General features: G+C 35.8%; 1 protein-coding gene across 1 annotated transcript in view; it reads left to right on the top strand.

Annotated features, from left to right (window-relative positions):
- The window catches only part of TRHDE (thyrotropin releasing hormone degrading enzyme), a gene marked incomplete at its 5' end in the record, with an annotated part of 379,638 nt that overhangs the window by 258,673 nt on the left and 94,352 nt on the right, over positions 1–26,613 (top strand). The window contains 3 exons of the mRNA XM_080811630.1: positions 6,005–6,070; positions 25,123–25,188; positions 25,824–26,011. Of these exons, the coding sequence (XP_080667756.1) occupies positions 6,005–6,070; positions 25,123–25,188; positions 25,824–26,011 (320 nt within the window). The remainder of the gene's footprint in view (positions 1–6,004; positions 6,071–25,122; positions 25,189–25,823; positions 26,012–26,613) is intronic.

The following is a 26,613-nucleotide window of genomic DNA, read 5'->3' as shown; positions in this document are numbered from 1 at the left end:
GCTCCCCTATTTGTGCTCTCTGTCAAATAAATAAATAAATAAAATCTTAAAACAACAATAACAACAACAACAACAAAAAATACACTGCAGGATGATAGGGAAGGAAGAAGCACTGGGTTGTAAGAGTTTCAGATTGTAGCCCAGTTGTAAGAAACATTCATTTAGGCCAAGGGAGACTCCTTGAGGCAGAATTTCCTGTTGTAGGGGTTCCTGTCTCAGTGGAGTGGGCCCACCTTAATTCCACCATTGTGGTTAGTCATTGGCTGGGAGTACACTGAGGTAAGCATTGCTTTCATGGTGGTAAGTGCGGAGGGCCAACAGTAGAAATTTTGAGCACTGCATTTTTATGGCTGCCATATCCACGCATAGCTTGGGATAAAAGATATCACTATTTTTAACCTTGCTAGAATTTTGCTCTTACTTAACCTGTCCTAAACTAGCTTTGTGACTCCTCATCTATCTACATGTTCTGTTATGCTAGCGAATTTACGTCTTCTAATTCATCCCCAGTCCTGGACTTAATGGTCAACTGTTTCAACTGTGTCTCATTGAATTAGATTTCCCTTCATCCTCTTTTGGGAACATCTACTAGTTCCAAGAAATGAGTAATTCTAAGAATTTCCTTTCTTTTTTTAAGTTCTTGCTGTATCCAGTGTTTCTGAGGAGTATCACGTAACTATTTTGATTGAGGAGAAGATAATATAAACCACTTTGGTTAAGAGTACTGATTTTGGACTTTGATATAAATGGATTTCTAATCCTAGCTCCATACCTTACTACCTAGGTTAATTTGGACAAATTACACAACCTTTCAAGCCTCAATTTTCTGATCTGACAAATAAGATAGTGATATTTTCCTTACAGTATTGTGACTATGGCATATAGAAGATGCTTAATGAATGAAAGTTACATTATTAATCATTTCAACTAGGACTTGGGAATTTTCTGCACATTTCCACATTCTAGATTCCCTACTATCTTTTTACTAGAGTTACTTCAAACCTAGTTTCACTCTTTCCAAGTCACATAATCTTGGAACCATATCCCCTACATTATTGAGAAGTGACAGGCCATCAATTATTCAGTATTTTTTTGAGAACCTACTATGTGCCAGGAACTATTTTTTGCAATGCGTCTATAGCAGTGACTCAGACAAACCAAGTGTTCAACTTGATGAAACAACACATATCCTCAACTTCTGTGTTATATACTTCAAAATGTCTTATTTATCTTTACTTCCCTTTTCTGCTTTAGTCCTGTCTCACAGGAAGATTGTCCTTATTGTTTTCAGTATTAACCATAATTCTTTTCTTACCCAGCTATCCTATAATCTTGGTCTGAAAACTCTCTCTTGATCTACTGTGTGCTCACTCTCTGTCTCCACAAGATCATCTTTTTCTTTGCCTAAAATTTTCTCCCATAATCTTACAAAGAGAAACACAAACCTCATGTGGACATGCTTATTGCTTTTTCTTTCTTCCTTCTGTTTCCATTGTTTTTCATTCTGGCTTTCACACCAAGTCTACTTAAATAACTCTCTCTTAAACGTGACCTACTATGGCTTTCTCAGCTATTTTTTCTCTTGAAATCTGAAGCACTTATTCTTAAAACATGTCTTAAAACATGACACCACTTAAATCCAGTGCTACTTCTGTTTTTTATCACAATGTGTCATCCTTTGCTCTTAATTCCATTTCTTCACTGACTTTCTCAGCAGTTATTTACTGGATACCTATTATGGGCACTCAAGCGCTGACCATACAGACTTTGGAGAGAGTCTAGGTTTCTGTTTTCTCTCTCCTTCACTAAAACCTCAGTGCTTTTCTCCTAGCGATCTCACCCACTACAGATGCTAATTTAGGTCTTCAGTCATAACCTGCCAATGAATTTCATTCCTGGGGTCACATATGCCTTCTATTCTTCTGGTTCCTACCTGTTCCTCAAACTCTACATGTTTTAAGTGGAAGTTACCATATTCCCCTCTTTCTTTTAAATTCTGCATATCTGCTAATATTATCTTCCAGTCACTGAGGTTTTAAGGTTTAAAATGATCTTTATTCTATTCCTTAAACCTATCTCTGGTTTATCCTCATTGTTACCATTATTCTCTTCTGCTTCTAGTTCTTTTACTTCCTTGGAGTATCATAGATAAGTCACTTGCCCTTGAATAATGCAGGGATTAGGGGTGCTGACACCATGCAAAAACCCATGTATAACTTTAACGGCCCCCAAATGTAACTACTAATTGCCTACTGTTGACCTGGAAACCTTACCCATAACATAAATAGTCAACTAGCACATATTTTGTATCCTATATATATTATATTCTGTTTTCTTACGGTAAGATAAGATAGAATACTGTGTTATTAAAATCAATAAGGGAGGAAAAAACTCATTTATAGTACTGTACTGTACTTATTGAAAAAAATCGGCACGTAAGTGGACCTGTGAAGTTCAAATCTGTGTTGTTCAAGGGTCCACTGTATTTTTAAACCACCTTTCCAAAATCCTGCCTCATCTTCTAAATAAGCTCTAATCCCTAGCCTTGGTATTCACTCTTCTCTAATGACTGCTGAAAACTTATATTCCATCAGTTCTTCTGTTGCCTGGGTTTATACCCTTTGTTCCTCAGTATCACCTTCCCTACTAGTACCTCTCACTTTCACACCTGCATGACCATACGAAGACCATTGCTGCCATACTGTATGCTCTGTTTAACTATGCTACTGGAATCCCATCCATCCTTCAAGTCCATCCCAAGCATCACTTTTTCAGATCCCCTTTATCCTTCATCCCTTCAGCTGTAAGAACTTTTCCCCCTTCTGAAACAGAATAGAATATTTTATTTCTTTGTCATTCATTGAGTAACATATTGTGTCTTCTCATTTCATTTAGGAGGTTTTGAGGTCCTTGAGGACAGAGACTTGTGGCATTCCTATTTTTATTCTACTGGATACTGAGTACACTGCCTTTAACATATGCCATAAGCATATGTTAAAGGAATAAATTAGTTGAGAAGATCTTCCTCTCTTTCAAAGTGATTACTTATCACTAACGTCCACTGATAAAGTAATAAACTGTGTATCCCGGCTGACTGGTCTTCAAGAATACAAAGTAATTGCTGTACTTTTACCAATTTCTCTTTCTCTGTCATCCAGTTATAATGTTAAGAGAACACCTTCTCTGAGCCAGGCACAGGGAGCAGGGGTACCAAAAGGACACAGTCCTTTCTCTGGAGATGTTTACTCTCTATAAGACTGGCATGCATACAGATGACTACAGTGTAAAATGAAAGAAATTTAGCAGAGGACTTATATGAACTTTAAATTTTAGCAGAGAACTTATATGAAAAGAAGTATTCCATATAGAAGAATTAGTACATGAAGAATAGGTTTATAAGTATACTTTTTTGGAATATTCTGTATGAAACCTTTAAAGAAATCAGTAGCTTCCATCCTTATATCACCCTGAACCTTAGTATAGCAAATGCAATGTTAGGTTTTCTTGATCAAGTCTTAAAATTATAAAAATCTTGCAGAAATAGTATATTTATTTCCCATAAATCTATTTAGACTATCTAAAACCCATTTTGTTTGAATGCGTCTAGAATTTTGAATAACAGGTGAATATAATTTACAATATTTTAAATGGTATTTGCTTGGTGAAAGCAGTGTTTTAAAGACATGCTGAAAGGGGATTTAGTGTTTTCTTAAAAAAAAAAAAAGTTTGTGGTGAGTTATGCCTATGTTAAGATGTGTGATCTTTGTTATAATCCATACCTAGTAGGTGCTCAGTATATGTTGTCTGAATGATAACAGTTGGAGAGCCCATCTGTCTATGCAGTTCTATGATATAAGGATTTTCAAAATTTAGCTGTGGAAAGAAAAGGCTAGTTAAATATAGAAGAGTGCATGCTACTCCGGGGAATTTTAAATATTCAAGTGGGCAACACAGACATATTTTCTAAAAGTTAACTAAATTACATGGTATAATAATAAAAGAAGTCCAGTGGTATTATATAACTTTTAAATATTGATTATATTTCTACGTTTTATTTCCTGTTAACGCTCAACCCAGACAGGAAAACGGGTACATTCTTTATGATTAGAAAGGGCTCTTTTGCCATTAGACCATGCTAAATTGATAGTTTTTATAGCCTGACAAGAGACCAAGTCATCATTACCTGGAGGGAAACACTTAAATCATCTGAAGATAGCTATTCTGTTCTGAAGGAAAGTTTGAGTTGACTGCTTGAGATTCTAAGTTTCACTTCCCAAGTGGCAAGGGTTAGTTTCGCTGCAGAACTGACAGTTTCTACCCTCTGGGTGGGTAGATTAGACTGGGAAATGTATAGGAGGAGAGCTTGTCAAGGAAATTCAAGGAGCAGAGATGATAAGTTCTAGAGGGAATTCTAACCTGGTCCTCTGATTGAATCATAAATGCTTATATTTTATGGACTTACACCAGTGTCCAGAAGATAAAGAGGAAGAAGCAAAAGAAAGAGCAAAGAGTAGAAGGTGTGGGAGGAAAATATATCAGAAGAGGCATAAAACTCTATGGCTTCTCCAGCTTATCATTTGTTGAGCTGTGAATAAAATACCAATTTGGAGAGGATTTTTGGTGATGATTGAAACTTTTTGAGACATGTCTTTAATGGCGATTCATGGAACCTGAGTACTGGATTGCATTAAAATTCCAGAGTTATAGGAAACAATTTTTAACAAACAATAGAAATTCATTTTTGTGACTGAACTGGCTGCCACAGTTCAGTTCCCGGCAGGATGAATCCATGTGTAGTTCTTACGATTCTCTTATAAAAAACAAATGACAAGTAAGAAATGAGTTGTTGGAGGGTGTGAATTTGTAATGAGCATGAAGTGGGGTATGTAGTCGTCAAGGGACTTTTTTTCCCACTAAAACCAGGGTATCATTTATATTTATACTTTTGCGGCTTATAACTCATTGCTTTATACTTAAAACAACTTAGTGCAGACAAAACATCTTCTTGAAGTCTTCTGTATATTTCACAAACAAATTTGCGATTATCCAGGCTTAATCATCATTTGGAATGTTTCATATTGATTACATGTCTATCCTTTCTAACTGATACTGTTCCACTGTATTATAATAATTGTGATAGGTGAGGGGAACTCTTAAACTAGTATTTTCTTCTATTATTCTAAATATTTATATTGATCGCATGTTTCTCCTGCACATAGGGGGCGACATCCAGCCTCTAAACAAAGTACACAGGAAATAAAAACAATTAGCCTGATATAATGCTGATCACTAACACTCAGATCATGGTTCCTGTTTTTCAGACCCAGTTTGCCTGACATATACTAATTCATGTAAGCTTCGGAACAATTACGTGACATAAAGCCTAGTATGGGCTACACTTTATTAGGTGACACAAGTGAGGAATAGAGAGTTTAAATAACTTTCCTGAGTACATATGGCAAGATAAGTGTCAGAGCCAGGATTTGAGCCCAAGCGGTCTCAATACATGGTATTCTCTACTCTCCACTGTTATAGCTCAACTTTTAGTGGAGCCAGAGGTAGAGTAAGTACATATGTGACTCTAAAGCTCTATTTTAATATGATTATTTATTAACAGGGGTATCCCTCTCTTACTAGATTATGAGCTTGTAGGAACAAGAACCATGTTTTATTAACTCCATCATAGACGGTGTTCAATAAAAATTTTATTACTCCTGAATTACAGCTTATTATTGCCTTGAGATACTCACTCTGTCCAGGAGACTGTCCAGAAGTCACTGGTTTTATATCCATGGAACTTTTAGATCCACAAAACAAATATTCAATTATTGTCTGCAAGGTGGGATAGTGTATTCATGATTCTCTTGTTTCTTTTCTATTTCTAAGAATACAATAGCATGATGGAAGCAGAATTTTTAATGGATATAGGATAATTATTGAATCATGATATTTGATTAATTTTTTTCTCTCTTTTTTTTTTCTTTTTAAATACTTTTTCCTACAGGGTGCTGCTCTAATTAGAATGCTGGCTAATTTTATGGGCCATTCAGTATTTCAAAGGGGTTTGCAAGTGAGTAAAACACTTTCTACTTTTTCTTACATTTTCCTTGTCAATATATTTATTTTAAAGATATTTCACAGCTTGAGAAATTGCCATTACAAAATTGCTGCCTTTGATGGAGAACTTTAAGATGAATAAGGTAAGCAGTGTCTTTCCATATGACAAATGAAAGTGGTAGATAGGATTCTCACTGTATCAACTGGTAGAACTTGAATCGTTATGCAATTTAGATCTGTTCAATATGCATTTTTAAATTGAAGTATTTTTCAAATATGTGAGTTTCTAAATAATCGGTATAAGATGTTCTAAAAGCCTACTTTACTTTCCCTTCGATATAAAAGTTAATATAAAGTGAAAATAAATTATGTTAAACTTAAAATCTTAATGCCAATTTTTCAGACTTGTTCTTTTATGTTGCTGTTGTTTTACTGTTGATATACGTAAATTGTTATTTGTTTTGAAGATATTTAAATGTTTTTAAAATTGGAAATATGTTTTTAAATAAACAAAAAACCCCAGTGTTATCAGACTGCATTTTAAGTATGAAGTATGTAATCTAAGAGTGATTCTTTAAAAAGGAGAGTTCTTAAACACTTTAAAGCATACCCAAATATAGAAAAATAGAACTTTTATTCCATTGAATCTGTTGAAGTAAATCATGTTTCTAGCAGCTGTGATTGATGAATTATTTATGATGCATTCTGCTACTTAGAAGTGTCCTTTAAAGTAAATTGATGTTCACCTGAAATACAATTATGCTAAGACAGAGAGAGCAATCAATCTTATCTGTTCTTAGTAAGCTTTTCATTTTGAAATTTAAATAAACTACGTATGGGATTAGGTCATATCTTAGTAGTATAATTCTATCTTTACCTAAAATAAACTAAAAGATAAAATACAAAGCAAGAGTTGAATATGAACTTATGACAAAGTTACATATACTTAACAGAATGAAGAAAAAAAAATATAAATTTGTTGTAGACTAATTTCCCTTAGAAAATATTCTTACAGATTTGTTCCAGCAGGGGTTGAAATTTACTTTAATCAGCTCTTTCCATTCGGGACACCTTCAGAATAGCTGAATTCTATTGAACCTATTTGCTGGATGCTGAAGTCTCTATTCTGATCACATAGTTGGGAAAATCTTTTTTTCTCAAGGAGTGCCCTCCATGAATATCAACTGTCTGGAGGAATGTCCTTCCTATCCCCAATCCTTTGTTTTTCCCCATTGAAGTTGTAGTGTGACAGTTCCAGAAAATATCTAAGCTTTCATAAGGGCAACACAAATTGAATTTGATTTCCTGGTAGCAAGTTGATGTGAAATCACTTTCTGTATAAAATTTTTATTGTTTTTCCTCATCTGGATTTGCTCAGCAGATTGAATAACTCTAGTTATATTATTTGGGAAGGATTACTGCTTTGCAAAGTTTTTCTTTATCCTGTCGCTTTTTTGGTGGTATGCAAAAATATATCAATTTTTAGTACCCCCTGTACTACTGACTCAGTCTCTTCAGTTTTATCTGAAAAAGAATATAGCCTCGGACTCCTATTATAGTAAACTTTTATTAATGTGTGCCTTTATGCTCTGATACATGAGGTGGTTAATTTTCAACTGAGGAGACCCTATGTTTGTCAACATTGCATTTCATTTGCCTTGTGACATCTCATTGATCAGAAAGATCTGTATCCTTCAGTACTTTGCTTGCAGCTTTATTTATACTCATCACTCAAACTGATTTAGTGTATCATCAGCAGTTTGGATTAGTTTACAGTAGATCCCTATGTCTAGGTGATAAATTATCATCTCTTGTGCATGAAGATGTATGGGGTACATTTTGGAAATGACCTCCTGAACAGACCGTTTGTGTCATGGTGTTGAGTGGTCACTGAGTTGATTTAATATATTTCCCATCCACAAGGCTCTGGGGAGTCTTGGTTTACATGTTGTTGTAGGAGCTAATCTGGACTGTCAATGCTTACCTTTGCTGGAAAATCTATTAATTGTTTTTACATTAACCGCGGCTGTTTCTATGTTGGCAAATAGAAGTTTATGCTGAAGACAGACCCAGGGTTAGGTTTGTAGTCAATCCCAGATTGGAAATAGTATGTTTTTCATATGCATTTTTCTCTCTCCTTTTTTTTCCCCCTTCCTTCTTCCCTCTGTTTTTCTTGCCTTTCCTTTCCTCCTTTTTTTCTTCATTTTTTACTAGGACCTTTCATGTTCTGCATAAGAACAATCTTATACTGGAGGTTTCTACTAAAATTTGTGCTTTCTTACAGTTTTTGTATCCTCACGACTCATCCTAAACCTTTTCGGAACAAGGCTAATATTTTTTACAAATACAACCAGAAATATATAAAATATATACCAGTTGAACCTTGAACAATGCAGAGGTTAGGGGAACTGACCCCCTCACACCCCCCGACAGCCAAAAATCTGCATATAAATTTGATGTTCAAAAACTTAACTACGAGTAGCTTACTGTTGACTGGAAGACTTACTGATAACATAAACAGCCAATTGACACATTTTTGTACGTTCTGTTATGTACTATATTCTTACAGTAGAGTATGCTGGAGAAAAGGGTTATCAAATATTAAGGACAAGAAAATACCTTAACAATACTATATGATAAAAAATCCATGCATAAGTGGACCTGTGTAGTTCAAACCCATGTTGTTCAAGGGTCAACTGTATATATTATATAATATACACAACATAAAATTTACAACCTAATATAAATAATTATTAATATATAATAAATGTTAATAGCTATAAATAATTTATATAAATATAATACATATTAAATGTAATTAAAGTAATATAGAAAGGTAGTAGGTTTCTGGAAAATTTCTGGATCAATTCAAATGTTTGTGTTTAACTTACAAAGTATCTGAGTATCAATTCAACTATATTCATCTACCTTTTGTATTATCTTGTATCACTTCACCCATATATTCCACAGTAGGAAGGCACTCTAGAGACTTTTTGAGAAAAGTTCTATTCCTAATAACCATATGATTCATTTAATCAGCTATTAGAGAGTCTAATAAATAGTTTCTTTTTTTAAAGATTTTTATTTATTTATTTGACAGAGAGAGAGAGAGAGAGAGAGAGAGAGACAGTGAGAGAGGGGACACAAGCAGAGGGAGTGGTAGAGGGAGAAGCAGGCTTCCTGTGAAGCAGGGAGCCCAATGGGGGCTCGCTCCCAGGACCCTGGGATTGGGACCTGAGCCAAAAACAGATACTTAATGAGTGAGCCACCCAGGTGCCCCCTAATAAATAGTTTCATACAGAATAATCACAGCTTTCCTTGGTCTGGTCTTCTTGATTTTTTTGTCTAATTCCCTTGTTTCTTAAATTTTATTTGATGCTTAAATGGTTCAGTTTAACATAGTTTTAAAATTAATTGCCTCCCATCCAAGTACTAACCAGGCTTTACCTTGGTTAGCTTCCAAGATCAGATGAGATTGAGCGCAAGCAGGGTGTTTACCCCAAAGATTCAAATGTAGTGATCTGAAGGGGCATCTGTACCCCAATGTTTATAGCAGCAATGTCCACAATAGCCAAACTGTGGAAAGAGCCCATATGTTCATCGACAGATGAATGAATAAGGAAGATGTGGTGTGTATATATACATATAATATTAATATTCATATGTATATGAATATTAATGCAGCCATCAAAAATGAAATCTTGCCATTTGCAGTGATGTGGATGGAACTAGAGGGTATTATGCTAAGCAAAATAAGTGAATCAGATAAAAATAATTATCATATGGCCTCACTGATATGCAGAATTTAAGAAACAGGGCAGAGGATCATAGAGGAAGAGAGGAAAAAATGAAACTATGAAACCAGAGAGGGAGACAAACCATAAGAGATTCTCAATCTTAGGAAACAAACTGAGGGTTGCTGGAGGAGTGGGGGGTTGAAGAAATGGAGTGCCTGAGTGATGGCCATTGCGGAGGTTATGTGTTGTGCTGAGTGTTGTGTGTTGTATAGGACAGATGAATCACAGACCTATATCTCTGAAACAAATAATGCATTATACACTAAAAATACATTAAATAAATAAATAAATAAATAAATAAATAAAATTGCCTCAAAAACTTCTCTTTGTAGTATATAGATAGTATATACAGCTATATATATAGATAGTATATATAGTTATAAAATAACTATAGATAGTTATACATAGTTATAAAATAGATAGTATATATAGTTCTAAAACATTAGTCCTGGCTACCATTAACAAGTCGGCTTCTGTTTTGATGTTTAAATTGAAAGTGAAATGTAGAGCAAATCAAGCATGAACCCTTGTTGGATTAGGTATGCCCTCATAAGTAATATATTTTTAAAACATAGATATGTTTATAGTTTTGCAAACTCTGTATCTACTGTTTTACATAACCCATTTCCCAGAATAATAGCTTGTGTATGTTGGGAAGCATGAGGCAATGAAAATGATTCTCATTTTTGTTTCCAATTAATGCTGGGCTTTCTACAAATCATGAAATCTTCTTGATTCCTGACTCCATAGTTGTAAAATGCAAGAGTTGGACTAAATACTCTCTAAGATTTTTTTCATCTTTCAGATTCTCCAAATGTAAGATTTATTTAATGCATTTTTTACTAGTTAGGCAATTTGGGTTTGATACTTTAATTTGGGAACAACTATTTTGATAGAAAAATTTGTAAACTGGATGTGCAAAAGTGAGTGACTCCCTATTCTTGAATCTTTAGTTATTATCTGAATATTAAGGCTAATGGCCTTCAATGTGCATAGTGCTGTAAATATAGTCAAACCAGACCAGCAATTTTTGTTACAGGGAATTTTTGCTGGCGATGTTTCTTTTTGCCTACTGCTAAGAAACTGTTTCTATTTCCCTTGCTTTTTAGTTATCTTTGGTATTTTGTTACACTTTCATATTTTGCGCTTGATACTTTACATGTTTATGATGAAGCTACAGTTGTCTCAGATGACATTTTCTACGGACTTTTTGAAATTTCTTGGTGATTTTTAGTGTATATGTTATCTTTTCTAAAGTAAGAATTTCTACTTATGTTCCTGGAATCAGCTGGAGTCAACTGTCCCTGTGGGTCTGATGGCATTGAGATATATTGGATGTTGGTTTTGAGAATCAGCATTTCCCCCTCCCCCCACAATGAGTGCCATTATCAGGGATTCAAACTAGTGGTAACTAACTAACTTTTCCAGAGACAGGAAGAGCTGCTTTTGACCCTAAAAGAGGCTCCGTGGAATTTATACTTTCAAGGTCCCCATCCCAATTCCCTCCTGTCAGAAATAGCCTTCGTTCTCAAAGACTTTGTAATTGTAACGTCCTGTTGAAGCAATCATTTGTTTTCCCAAAACGTCTTCTTCAATTTAGACAACTACAGATGATAATTTAAGAAACTGGTTGACCCTGAAAACCATAGATTACCAGGACCTTATTACCCATGTTCAGTGATATTACCTCATCTAAATCTAGTCAAGGCACTTGTAGATTTCCATCTTTGAGGGTCTGTTTCCTGGAACACACCACTCTTGGCCCATGATACAGTAGCAAAACCAAATCCATTCTGGGTCTTTCAAAAGAAAGGGATTTAACACAGAGTATATGAATTTTCTAAAAAAACTGTTGGGAGGGTTAGAGGAGTAAATGTCAGGAAAGCTCCTGCTAGACTTCAGAAAATCAAGATACTTAGTTATCACAAAGAATTGATGATACCTATACACTCAGTATAGTTCTACTTAGGTTTGGGAAGTGAGTGAAATTAGATGGGTTTGTTCAATCCATAGTCTTTATCCAGAAGTGCTTTGAAAGACTTGCTTCTGTTGGCTTTGGTAACACTGTGGTCTCCTGAGTGTGGTTATAGTTCACTCTGTCTTCAGCCCATAATACTGTTTTAAGTATTGCTGAATCTTTCAGCAGTCCTTACATCTTTTTATTTCCTGGGTATCTGATTGTTTCAGTGCATATTTGTTAATTTTCATCCACATGTAGTAATGCTTATGCATATGATCAATAAATTAAGATGTACTTCTTCTACTGTGTGTTTTTTTTTACTGTGTTTTTATAACTTAAGTTCCTATAGCTCAAATCCTCATTCTATTTAAGTACTATGCTTATTTCTGAAGTGATTCAAGTAATGATTCTTTTAGAAAGAATTTGTTTTACATGGCATTGACCTTTCTTATTTCATTTTTTACATGTTTTAATCTCCTAGTTATATTTTCTCCTTTTCTCTTATTTTTCTGGAAATAAAAGAATAAAGCTATAATTATGAAACCCTCAGATAACATTGATTGGCTCAGTAGCTATTAAAAATAATTATTACATAGTACTGTTGCTTTTTCTTTTTAAACAAAACAATATTGTTATAATGATTTGAACCTCACGACACCATTCTTCATGTTATTATGAGTCAACATCAGGGAATTGAAATTGTGAAGAAACATCATTATTAAGCTTGATATAAACTCAAAACTTGAAATCCATGTCAGAAAATGAGTTACCCTCTTGCTCAACCAATGAGGGTAATTCAATATCATCTAAAATGTAGTTGAATAAAAAAGATTGCTCTTGATTAGTATTTAACTGCTCTTTTCCATAAGATAACCCAGAACAAGATGTTTGGCTCCAATTATCAGGGTAGAAATTGCTTATGCAAATCAATGTAAGGCAATGAGGTGTGGATAAAAAGCAAAAGGGAAATATCATTATTATTGGTTTGTGCTCATAAAATTCTGATAGCCTGAAGGTAATGACAGGCACAAAGCCAGAGGGATTATTAGTAGCAACAACATACTCAATAACTTGTGTTCCAGTGAGAAGTTCTATGTTAACATGTGTACACTGGATTTTTATTCAATAACTTCCAGCTTGCATTTCTGAGAGAGCATTTTCTCTCTTGCATGTAGATTTTTCGGAAAAATGAAAAGTCATAGAATAATAAAGGAATAGAGACAGTGTGTCGAAGTTCATTTCCTTTCTGAAGAGGTAGTATTGTGTTTTCATCCAGATGATAACTGAATCATGCTTAATCTAAAATGAATAACCACCGAAAGCTTTTGCTCAAATTTCTCCATGTTTCACTGAAATCACTGGGCAGTTTTAGTTATACTAGAGGTAGAAAGGTTAACATTTCTCACTAATTTGTTATGATCACTCAATACCATATGATAATAGTGCTATCATTGCTGGTGTTTTTAGTTGTTGGATTTGACCTAATTAACTTTTAACTTATTATAGACCTAACTAGAAAGCTAAAATTATTGAGAATATTAATATAGAAAAATATTAATTATAAGGATTCTATGGATTTGAGAATCAAGAATACAATCTCTAATAAAAAGCAAATTCTTTAAAAATTAGATAGCGGTAGTTAGTCATATTTCTCAATCAGAGAGAAATAGCTTCCATTTCATCAGTTTCAACTCATTTGTTTAGTACAGCTACTGATTGAATCCTTATCATTTTGCCTTTGAGTTCAATATTGTTAACTGACCACTATGACTATATAGCATTAACTAAAAAGCCCTTATTATTAACGACAAATATCTCTATTTGGTCATCCTGTAGGCATTTACCCAGCTCAATAGGAAGTCTTAGAAAGTTATACTTACTGGTTTTCTTTTACCTGGTAGTTAAGGGCTCAGGATATTTTATACATTTTAGCTATATGGAGTTGATCCTATAAAATGATGTCTTAGATAACCATATTTAAATTGTATCTGTGAAATTTTTAGACACCTTTGGTTGACAAGTGGATATATTTGTATGTGGGTGTGTGTGCAAATGTACACCAGTCTCTAAATCTGCATTGCCATGGGCACACCGATCTGCAAAGTGTCTCTCACTCCTTGAGGACTATACCAATTGATTAGATCGCTAGTGCAGGATACAGTAAACTTGCCTCCCAGGCATCTGTTTCCCTGACCTGTTATAATGCCTACGCCAGCAGTTTTCTTTCTTTTCCTCTGTTAATTTCTTTTCCTTTTCCTTTAATGTTGTCTTTTCAGAACCTTCATATAATAGCCTAGAACCACATATCTGGCAATGTTGTAAATTTTGATGCAAAAAGAACCTTCCTGAGTTGGGAAGGTGGTTTTTCTCATTACTCATGTTTTCTTAACTGCTTGGTGATGCTATTAGATAAGTTAATACTGGGTGTGCCATAATATATTTAGTTTTTTCCTTGTTTGTGAACATCCAGATCACTTTTCAGTTTCTGTTAAATAAACAATACTGTCATGGTCTTCAGATGATAGATTTTTCCTATTACATTTTGGTTGTCTCTTCATATCCACTTCTGGAATCACATTCTCAATTTTTCTTCCAAAATGTTAAGCCAGTATATAGTAGTAGAAGTAAAGTTTGAAAGTTCTCTTTTTATAATGCACTAAGCAAATGGCCTTAGGTCTTATTTTCCAAAATAATTTTCTTACTAATTTAGTAAGTAAAAAAATTACCCAATAGCTATCTCAGTGTGTATTTTTTTTTTTATCACAAATGATGTTGGAAACACTTCATATATTCTCTTGCATTTCACTCTTTGGTGACATAATCACTCACATTCCTACCCATTTGAAGATTGAAGTTTTACTCCCCTTTTCATAATTTTGTATAAATGGCTATACAGTAAAAATAATAAACCATAACATATTTACTACACATTCTTTTTTCCCCCATGATTCTAAATATCTTAGTATTATGGTGAAAAAGCCCATGTTATAAATTAGTGGCTTAAGAGGAGTCCTAAAGACCGAAGTTATATATTTGGAAAATGCCTTACAAAAGGTTCAAGTGCATTCAAAACATTTGGTCTACCTCTGTGTTTCCGTCCATGGAAGAGGGGGCTCCATACTAGTATGACACACAAAGAACGGTGATGTTCATTTGTCATCCCGAATCTCATTGCCTCTTGCAATCAGGCTCTTATATTCACTTGTTCTTTTCTGCTCAAGGTCTCTCCCTGTGATTATTTCACAGATCATTTTTTCCCCCCAAAGGACCATAGCTCATTATAGTGCTAAGATTTTTCCTTAATGCTTTGTGCTAATAAACCAAAATTGTGATTTCACTTCCTGCACCAGCTGTGCTTTGTTTTAGACCCACAGCACACGTTGCTCCCCTCTCAGGCATGTTCAGTTATTCATTTATTCCACACAAACTTATTACATACCCACTCTATGTCAGACACTGTGATAAGTACCGAGTATTCAGGGCATGCTGCCCCCAGCAGAGATGGCCCCTGATCTCACAAATCATATGTAACAGGATACGATTGACCCTAAACAGGAAAAAAAGCAAATACATATATATTTACTAAATGTGAGAAATGCTGGGAAGGAAGAAAATAGAATGCTGTGAGGGAACATATGGGCAGATGGGTCAGGCAATTTTAGATTGGGCGCTCAGGAACTCCTCCTTAAGAAGAAGGCATCCATACTGAGGTCTGGAGGCCAAGAGAAACCTGGGGGAGGAAGGAGAACATTCTGGAAATATGGAAGGGCTTGTGCAAAGGGCTGAGGCCAAGGACTGAGCAACTTCTAGGAAAAGAAAGAAGCTGGTGTGGCTCAGCAGAGTTGGTCAGGATGAGAGAGAAGGTGGGAGAGGAGGGCAGGAAGTATTCACGCAGTACCAAGTGCTAAGAAGGCTGGATTTTATTCAGAGTGCAATGGGGGGCTATTAAACAGTTTTAAACTGGGACGTGATGTGGTTCTATTTATATTTAAAATAGTTATTTGGCAACTTATAATAATACACTGGGGGTGGGGCAATCAGCATACCAAGACAGGAATCAGGTAATAAAATTAGGAAGATATTTGAAGATTCAGGTGAGATATGATGGCAGCATAAATAATAAATACACAGAGACATGGATTCGAAATGTTTTTTGAAGGTCCAACAGATGGATCTGGGGATAGATTGGGTGAAGGATATGTATGAGAGGTGAGGAAGAGGGGGTACCTGAGAATGTTTCTGGGGCAAAGGCCAGGAAACAAGCCCCATGGGGCTTGAACAACTGGAGGTTGAGAGAAGAGGAGGGGCCCAAGGCTAGACATGGAGATGCGGCAGCAGGAGAGGCAGGCAGGATACCAAGAGTGCGGTGTCACCCAAGTCAAGAAGAAAGCTTATTTCAAGAAAGTGATCGATGAGGTTAAATGCAACCGAGAGGTGGAGTAAAGACTGAAAAGCATTTCTTTTGGCAGCTTGCAAATTTACTGATTATCTCTGGAATGGCTTAAAGAGTGCATGGGTTTTTGTCTGAGTGGAAACAGTGTCTGGAGAGTAAAATTTAAAGAAATTTGCAAAGGAAAGAGATCAGAAAACCAGGGTAGGTTTTTAGAGGAGGATAAGGCTAAAGAAAGTTTTTGTTTTGTTTTGTTTCGTTTTTAAAGATGGGGGACATTGTACAAGTTAGGCTGGTGAAGAAGAAGGAGTCAGGAGAGGAAAAGCTTGATGGACAGAAACTAGAGAAGTGGGAGATGACGGGGACGTTTGTCCTTGAGAAGGTAAAATGACTGGTCTCTGATAAGAGATACACTTCCAGTAAATTTGGGGATCTGGAAATGGGAACATGAGGGAGTTCCTTTCTGATGAATTCTATTTTTTTCTATTTTTTTTTTTTTAAAGCAAAGTCAGTAGCTAAAATTGGGGGGTAAGCCTGGGCAGGAGAGAGGCTTGGAGATTGAAGATTGGGAAGAGTAGATGGCATGACTATTGTATTGAGTGCCTATTTGAGTTTGGGAATTATGAATTTATAATAAAACTAAACTATTCAATTGCATTATTTTCTCCCATGATGCTCAGCGGCATGGTGCAGGTTTAGAGAAGGCACATACTTGGATTCATCCAGGACTGGGGTTTTGCCAACTAGTAAACTTGAAGGACAGAGCTGCAAAGGAGATGAGCCAGTTTGCCAGAAACTGGTTAAGATGAGCTATGAAATATAAGCTAGATAATCAGGGGAATAAAACCAGAAAGGATCTGATAGACAAATAGCCGCCATTGATAAACAATGTATTAACAAGTATATATGATTTTAACACTGGAAGAAATCCCCATGCTCCTGAGCATATGGGAAATTCAATTTGTGCTTATTGAATTCCCCTAATTAATATGAGGATATTTCAGGGGACTTTTTCAGTCCGGAATGTGTGGTGAAGAACCCTTTGTTCTCCTCCATACTGACATGCAGTCCTGTTGGTTTCTCGGTGTGGGTTGATTAGTGAATGGGAAAGAAGTGACAGAACACATTGTGTGAGTGTTTGGTATATATCTTGTCCAAGGCTCGTCTTTCTGGGCACCTGAATGTTAGTGTTTTTGCAGCTTTATGCCAACGTAGGTATGGCTATTTTGTGTTGAAGTCCCTAATTAGTGCCCTTATTCCATGAGCCACCCAAGTCATAAACAGTCAGTGGCTTGTCACCTGAGCAGAGCTCTGTGAAAAATAGGGCGCTAGACTGCACAACTCAGGAGTCCTCCTAGTTTCTTTTTCCAGACCCAGGAGGGGGAAGGTTTCTAAGCGTTCCTCAAACCTAAAAAAAAGTTGGCCTCAATTTTTTTCTTGCATTTTTGCTTTTTTAAAAATGAAAAAAAAAGTCCCCCCAAGCACTAACTTCCTTCCAGTTAGTCCATATCATTTCCCTTCCTTCGCCTCTAGAATATTTTGACTGCTCTTGGACGTGAGATCAAAAATATTGACTCTAGAGGTATTTTCCCCTTGAGCTTGGTCTTATAATAACTAATGTTCCCTGGGTTTTTGGGTGACAGGCATTTTTCTAAGTGCTTTTCTTGTTCTGTGTCATTTTCTGTGCACTGTCTTCCTAAGTAGGTACTATATTATCTATCCTTTCCAGTTGAAAAAACTAAAGTTTAGAGAAAATAGAAAAATTACTCAAGATCACATGACTGATAAGGATCAGCCTAAATTTCTAGTCAGCTTTCTAAATACACACACACTTCTATCTTAACTGAATTGCATTTTTTTTTTCCCTCAACTAGTCACCAGGGCTAGGGCTGGTTGAGAAAAGGAGTGGAAGTGGAGGGAGCTCCATGTACATGCTCCACAGTCCGTGGGCATCTTGATTTACAAAAGTCAGTGTATTTTTACCAGTCAGGATATAATTTATCTATTTCGTGAGCTTGTTGTGGTCAAAGTCCTTTACCAGGGCATTCAGGAAAAGCAATTGACAAACTTCAGTTTTGCCAAAAGATTCATTTTATGTCTCAGTAATATTTCAAGCTAGTGGCAGAAGGGAGGGGGGATATTTTAGTACCCTAGAACACCCCTATAGACTTACATTCACATTATTTTACTGACAGGTGTAAGACCTGTCAGCTTGCTCTGGAATGCACAAATTCAGCAGTGGCGATGCTCCTCACACCTCTCGTGATGCTTCTGCCTGTGAAGGCGTTGATGGCATGATGTGTAATTGCTAAGAGATCTGTGAAAACAAAACTGATATGAGAACATACCATTGCCTGTAATTTAAGACAAACAAACACCAACAAACAAATCTTTTATGTACCAGCAAGTTGTTTTGATTTAAGATTTTCTGATTTTCTGGTATATTTCGCAACTCTTTAAGAACGTATGCTGATTTTACAAAATTATCCTCATTAGGCGGATAGTGGATTTTTTGGAACATGTAAAATACCTTTTTGTTCTTAGAGAAATATCTGAATTCTCCTGTATGTAAGTAAGCAACAGGTAATGGTAAATCTAGGTAAAACGCACATTAAAAAAATAAAAATAAAAAATGCGTGCAAACAGTGGCATAATTGATTTTGTTCTATCTAGTCAAATAATTTTCTTTCCTAAATACCACTTCTTTTTTACTGTGTCTGGTGGCCAGACACTCATGTACCTTGAAAACTTTAGTACTGGTGCCTCTTTTATTGGGCTTCCTCTTTAGAAACTTGTTATAATTTAACAATCAAGGTTTAACAATTATTCATACCTTTTCATCCTTGGTTCCTAGCTAGTAGAATAAAATGTAAACATTCTTTGATTTTGCATAATGCTTTTGCAGTGCTCCACTTCTCATATTTATTTAATTTCATAATCTACAGCCACATTTCAGATAAAAACCAAAATAACATCTCGATCTGTAGTTGATCTTTCTTGTGTGTGTTAGTTGGTCTTCTGTCACTGGTTTGGTCTCCTTGCTACTGTTTCTCAAGGTCAGAGAATGTAGAAACATTTCTGAAGTGCATGGCCCAGGCTTCAAATGGGGTTTTTCCAACCCTTCTGTGACATTGCTTTGATCTGACAGCCTTTAATCTGCTTTCTTATTGTCCATGGATCCCTTTAACATCACCCTACTCTAATAACGCGTACACTCACGAGTATTTGTTTTGAGCTTTAGGTGTCCAGTTTAAAAGCCCCTGCTCTAGAAGCTTTTTTTAAGACAAGAGTTTAACATAAGTTTGTTTTTATTGTTGTTACTCTCTGTGCATTCCTGTCTGTGGAACTTTTATACTTTTTCTCCAGTCTTCTTGTCTGCCTCTTTTTTTCTTTTTAAACCTAAGTATGTACCCCCTTCCCCCCATACCTACTGTTTCTAATACCGTGAAATCCTAGAAGATTTATGCGGTAAAACTGGGTGTCCTTTGCTTTTCGTTTTGTATAAGTCGTGTGAGAAAATTTCTATTTTTCATTCCGAGGTTACCAAGAAAATTTAAGATGTTTATGTTTGTTTTGATTATATCCCCTATTAGTGTTGTAACGGTCAGGGTTTTGGGTTGCAAGCAATAGAAACGAAGTTTGGCCAAATCAGGCAAAAAGAAATTTGCTGGAAGGGTGTATGTACAGTAGCCTTTGGAAGCATTGGGAAGGCTGGAGCACCAGGCTTGCAAAATGGGTAGTAGGAACTAAGGGAAACTAAGAAATTAAGAAACCTAGCCAAGGTCTTGCCACAGGAATGGTTAGTTTAACTGCTACCATTAATGTGGCTATCTCTGGAGCCTGGCATAGTCTTTCACCTGTTCCTGCTTCTTTGCATCGATCTGGCAGGATTCACAGTCCTGCGCTGAAGTATCTACTCGTCTGAGGCCAGGGCACGCGTGCATACTTTAGCTGTCAGGGAAAGGGGAGAAGGAGGGATTTACTGTTTTGTCCCTTCCATTGAAAGTGGGAGGCAGAGCCCTCACCTTCCTGCAGGATTCCATGGTGAGTTATTGTCCCTATATAAACGTGGTGTTTAAATGCTGGAAAGCCAAAAGAATGACAAATGCTCACTACACATTTTTTGAGGTACAATTATTCTTAATAGAAAGGAACAATATTTCAAATCCCTGCTTCAGCCTTCTTGTCACATAGTCAGAAAAATCGATGCCTGGATTTACCTGGCATTTCCCAGGCTAGTCTTAGGAGTAGAAGGGCTCCTACTTGCCAGTATCGCTGAGGCCCAGACTTGCCTCTCTTATGTCATTGGAGAAAACACAGCACCGAGCCTGCCTTGAGCTGTCCCAAACAACACCCCCTAAGAGCTTCATCAGCAGATTTCAGCCTGAGCCTGTGATACAATTCTGACAAGTGGGAAACACGGAGATTTTGATGCAGCAACTGAGAGGAAGTTTCTCGGAAAGAAATTCTGTCTCTTTCCTCTGTGCAATGTCCTGTCTGAATGTGATGGCTGGGATTGCTTGTGCCATCCAGCCTCAAACCCAAGCAGGGAGACAAAACACAAGGAAAGGCAAGGCCAAACAATTTCTGGAGAAAACAATTGCAGCTGTCTTACCTTCTTATAATAGGAAAGAATAAATCTTGTCATTATAAAGGTCGTTCTAGGGTGGATTTTTTATAATTTGCAGCTAAACACAAATAAACCAGTCCATATATCTTTGGATTTTATTAAACTGTCCTTCTGTGTCCTGAGGAATAAATCCTTTGTGCAGTTAGTCTCTTTTTTAACATGCTAAGGGACCCATTAGTAGGAGAGCATAATTATTCCATATAAACATGTTAAAAGATAATAGTGCTTTACTTCCTCAGTTCACTCTTTCCTTTTCTCCTGTTTACTTACTAGTCCCATTGGCTTTTGTACATGAAAAATTGTGGATCATGTCACTTGTTAACAAAGAAAGTGAAATAAAAATGGCCTCCTACCCAATAGTTCGGTCTTTCAATGACATCACATGCAATTGTATATATCAATGCAATATATGACATATATGACAATGACATATATGAACTGAAATAAGAAATTATGTCCTGTGCTAGTGTTTAAATATGACATTTTAGAGGAATCTGATGGATATGAGAAACGTCTTTTAACAGCACTGTCAGTTGTTAACAGAAAGGCATGTTGAATAAGGAAAGTAAAAAATCACACAGATATATTCAGCATTTGCTGTGTACCGGGCTGGGCACATAGATGCCAACTAAACAGTGGTCAAGAGGAGTAACAGGGGCTTTACTCCCATGGAGTTTACAGAGTATGTGGGCAGTCAAAGTGATGAACAAGCAATTATAACACAGTGTGATAGATGCTCTCATATGGTGCAACGTGTGAGAATATAAGAGGGGTATGTAATTCAGGAAGGCGTGGGAATGGCCAAGAAAGAATCCCTGGGAAGAATTTATCAAGCCTGAGTCCCGGAGCTTGAATGGACTTGAAGTAGAGCATATGTGGAGAAGGGCTTGTGCAGGGGACTAGAAGGAAAGAGTATGCCCAGGCATGGGCAGAGAGCGGAGCAACGAAGTGACAGTCGGGCTCGCAGAAATACAGAGGGACCGTTCCCTTAGGGTGTTCGGACTGACCTCTGAATGCAGCAGGGATCCACGTGCGCATCTGATGAAAGCTCTTCTGGCTGCACGGCAGAGACACCATGTGAAAGGGACAGAGCAATGGTGGTCTTCGTCATCAAGAGAGTCTGTCAGACAGGAGGAGGGAAAGGGAAACCTGGAGGGAAGATTTACAAAGTGGATCGTTACTCGAATGTGGTAGAAAGGGAAAGAGAGGCACCCAGGAAGACTCCTTGGTTGAGATGGTTGGAAGGCCATCGCTGGGGAAGGACTGCCAAAAGGAGCTGATGTCGGGGAGGACAGTGAGTTCAGCTCTTAGTTAGTTGTCTGTGGGGCATCTAGCAGACATTGGATTTGGGTCAGCAGCGGTGTGCACAGGTATGGGGTTTGGACATGGGCTGGAGTCTCTGAGTTCCAGTGTTCTGATTTATTAGATGATGATGATGATATCTATCTCATAAATGTCCTGGGATTGAATGGGATGAAAGAAGGCAACTCACACAATGCTAAAAAGGAGGCAGATATTGTTTTCATGTGTTATGTTCTTTGGTTATTATCCTCAGTGATGTTTTTCCTTCTGTTACTCTAACAGGTAGCCTAAATGATTAAAAAGCCTATGACAACTGATGTTGGTTGAATACTTACTGTGTACTAGACACTTTTTGCTCTTCTAATACTGTACAGATATTAAATCATTTATTCCTTAACCTAATTCTATGAAAAAAATCATTCATTCCTTAGCATAACTCATACCCAAAGAGATTAAGCAACTTGCCAAAATCACGTAGATAGGGAACATTGGGGTGCAGATTTGGACAAAGGCAGTCAGACTCCCATTCTTGTACTTTAGGTATGAGAATATACTTTGGCTAAATAGGCCTTTAACTTTTAATCAGTTTATAATGTTGGTTTGATCCCTTAAGAATATTCTAGTGGTCTCTATTTTTTTTTTCCTTTTCAACAACTCTTTTGTTTCTGAAATTCTTTGTATGGTTAATATTAAAATATTCTTCTATTTTGTATCATAATGTCAAATCTACTGCTGATTGACTTTCATACACATACATATAAACATAAATTTACATTTCAGATTCATAACTCCAGCCATTTTCATATTCATCAGCTTGTAGGCTTGAAAGGAACTTAAAATCTTCTTATTTTATTACATAGCAAATGTTTAAATTCATCTTGTCAAGTAGTTTTTGTACCAAGATTTCTACAGTTTCAGTCCCAGAAACCGTCCTCCACAGATCCCATCTCAGTGTCTGCCATTGTTCTCAGTAACCTAGTCTCCCCCAACCGTTCCCCCAGCATGTGAAAACTACCAGCACATGCAAAGTACACCATACATTTTGTGGAAAGAATGAATAAATAAATGATTGATTATCAGAAAAACCACATTTACTATTCTGTAAGTTTCTTTGTAATTCAGCAAGGACAAAACACAATTTCTTTAACTTAAAATATGACTATTTTCATGCAAGAGGAAGGCTAAGATAACTAAGGAAAACACTTGGGGTTTTCTCAGTTTTTGAAAAACAAGAGTTGACTTATGTAGAATTCCAGTAACACCCGAAAATTGGGACTGCTGGGAATCCAAGAAGATGCTTTTTGCCCTGACTTCCGAGGCAAGCAAGTTGGAACTGCTTCCTAAGCCTAGATAATTGCCATTTCAGCTTGCTTGAAATGTAAATTTGAACTTTATTCTGAATTGAGGAGGGAACCAAGAGTTCGAGTTGATGATCAATATTGGGCCAAAGTCAACTGATATCATGAACAGTTGGATTTTTATGATCTGTCTGTGAAGAGAATCCTGTAGTTAGGTATTGGACCTTTCAAAGTCCATGGAGTATTCCTTTGTTCCCTCTTTGGGATTATCCTAGCAGCATATCCATAAACCAAACCCAATAAATAAATAGTTCTAATGTTGATACTTTTTTTAAAATCACGTCACTAAAATAAAACCCAAATTTGTGTTTCATAATTCCTATTGTTCCCAGATTTATTCATTTAGGTGCTGAAAAAGCATGAAAAATAATGCTGACAGTTAAATCTGAAATAATTTATTTAAATCCTGGTCCCCGAGGTCTAATGGAAAATTACTCATATGGCATATTCAAAACCAAAAGTGGAATTCAGATTGGTTATTTGGGGTTATATTTTTTCAATAGAGTTATTCATAATCCTTGATGACAATAATGAATTTGTGGTTGCTAAGTTAGTGTTGGGCATTGCATCTTTAGAGTCTGATTAGGTGGGAGTTGCCATTTTCTGGGCTGTGAGTTGCCAATGAAGCGGAATCTGTCACAGGTGCTACAATTTGTATTTCAGAAAAACGTCTTCCCCAAATTTAATTATCCCCAAAGTATTCTACTCTACACAAAGTACTGAAGAGAGTCAGCAATTTTTTTTTTCATTTTCAGTACTGTGATGTAAATTAGGATTTTGTTTACTACCTACATGTTGTAGAGATGAAGGAATTTCAAATTGAGAAGACTCTCTGTTTTATAACATAAAACACTTATTTCCTATTCATTTTTCCTCTTTGATGTGGAAAAAGAATAACACCAATTGGCCGTAACCAAATCACGTATCCACAGTGACACAGACCATGCTTCATAGAAGGGAGCAGGCATAGGTAGATAGAAAGTGTGTAGGTTTAAATACTAATGGTGGAAACTGGGAAATGAAAAATCCTACCCTCAAAAATATTAAATAAATTTAGGACTAACTTTTCCTTATTAAGTATTAATATGTGTTTCAAGCTCATGGAAATAAGTATGTGTCCTTTTTTGTATTAGGCAGCCTGTCCCTTGCAGAGAGACTAGGGAACTGGACAGCTTGTGGATATAGTCATCACTCTTTCAGCAAAGTGATTCCTCTTCACTTTGGCATATATCAGAATTTGTTTTTTTCAACATTTCAACAGGAAAGTCTGATGGGGAAGTTTCTCCTAAATGTTTCATTGCAGAGGTTGTTTCTTTACAATTGCCTGAGGCCAATTTGTTAAATTAGAGGAAGGTCTTTGACGCTGGAAATCCATAGGAAGTGATTATGGCTACAAAAATATTTTTTAAGAGACCAGTATTGTATTATGAGTTAAGAAATCTGTAACAGTTAAAGCTCTTCAGGATATTGTAAAATGAGATTTTTCATCTTTTTCCACATCTTTCTCCTTGTCTTCGTAGTAATGTAATGCTAACAAATAGAAATTATTAATTGAATTGAGAAATATATGTGTTTACTGGAAATTGCTTAGCCTCTGAATTGTAATTTTAATTTTGTATTCTTTGTAGGATTATTTAACCATTCATAAGTATGGCAATGCAGCCAGAAATGATCTCTGGAATACACTGTCAGAGGTAAAGTATAGGAATCTCAAATAGCAAAACCTCTTCTTGAATATTTGAATTGAGTTTATAAACCATTCGTTTAACTTTTATTGAGACTGACAGTTGTTTTTACTTTTAATATTTTCTCATATTGCTTTATCATTTTATTTTTGATGTATTATAAAAGTAATGGGGTTTAAAATTACTTAAAGTACAAATGGTAGTAAAAAAGTACCTTGCCTCCTCTCATACAAGGCAATACTTCTGAAATACAACATTCACATGGTGTCAGATATTCATGTTTGAGAGAAATATTGAAGTTAAAGTAGTTTTTTCTATAGGTGAATAACAAATATTTAAATTTGGTACTAGGCATACTGGGGATACTTAATGATGTTGCAAGCACTTGTTTTAATAATCAACTATGTTTTATCTTCCATTAAGTAAAAACTTTAATGCATATAAGGCTTTCCTTTCTCTATAAATGCATGAAACTTAACTTAAGGCAACGAGATTAATTTTACTAACATGTTATATTAGCTTCAATGATTTTACATGTTTTCATCCTTAAGTAAATCATAAAGGTAAAAATAAAAATGGCTTAATGTTAATTATGTTTATAGTTCATGTTTATGAAACTAATTTATACAATTTGGGTTACAAAGGCTTTAAAACGGAATGGAAAATTTGTAAATGTACAAGAAGTAATGGATCAGTGGACACTCCAGATGGGTTATCCTGTTATCACAATCTTGGGAAATTCAACAGCAGAAAATAGAATAATAATTACCCAACAACATTTTATTTATGACATCAGTGCTAAAACTAAAGCACTTGAACTTCAAAATAACAGGTACAACACTCTTTTACATGAAAAAACAATTGCTTATATTCTTAGGTTTCACTTTGTGTTTTTAGCATTTTAAAAAGGATCGCTAGCCCAATTATGAAATGTAAGTGAAATATGGTTTTCATTTCTTTATTTACATATGGTGTTTTCATTTTGATTCCTCTTTTACTCCCATTTCCAGATATTTTAACGATCAAAGTGACAGCACACCAAAGTTATTTTGTTTAAGCGGAGTTTAAATTATCATGGTGATTTAGAAAAATATGTGATTTTTTTACTTTTCCCTGTGAATGTTTGTTGAATAAAATTCAAGAAAGTTAAGATGCAACGAAGTCAATTAAATGGAATTGAGTAAACTGCAATTTATAAAATAGATGAGAATAGAAACTAACAATCCAGAAAGACTAATTAAAACAAACAAAAACCACCACTAGACTAGTATCCGAGCCAAAGGAACTCAAAGTAGAACCATTTTTAAATGGTCTGAGTATCAGTGCTACTTGGCATCAAAATATGTTCTCCTCCCTCATTCCATGTGTAAAACCACTGAACAGACAACATACATAGAATTTTTATTTGTTGTTAAACTTTCTTTTGAAACTCTT

Source organism: Martes martes (assembly GCF_963455335.1).
Source record: "Martes martes genome assembly, chromosome: 8".
In the NCBI taxonomy this organism is placed as follows: Eukaryota; Metazoa; Chordata; class Mammalia; order Carnivora; family Mustelidae; genus Martes; species Martes martes.
This window is presented reverse-complemented; position numbering and strand designations above follow the sequence as displayed.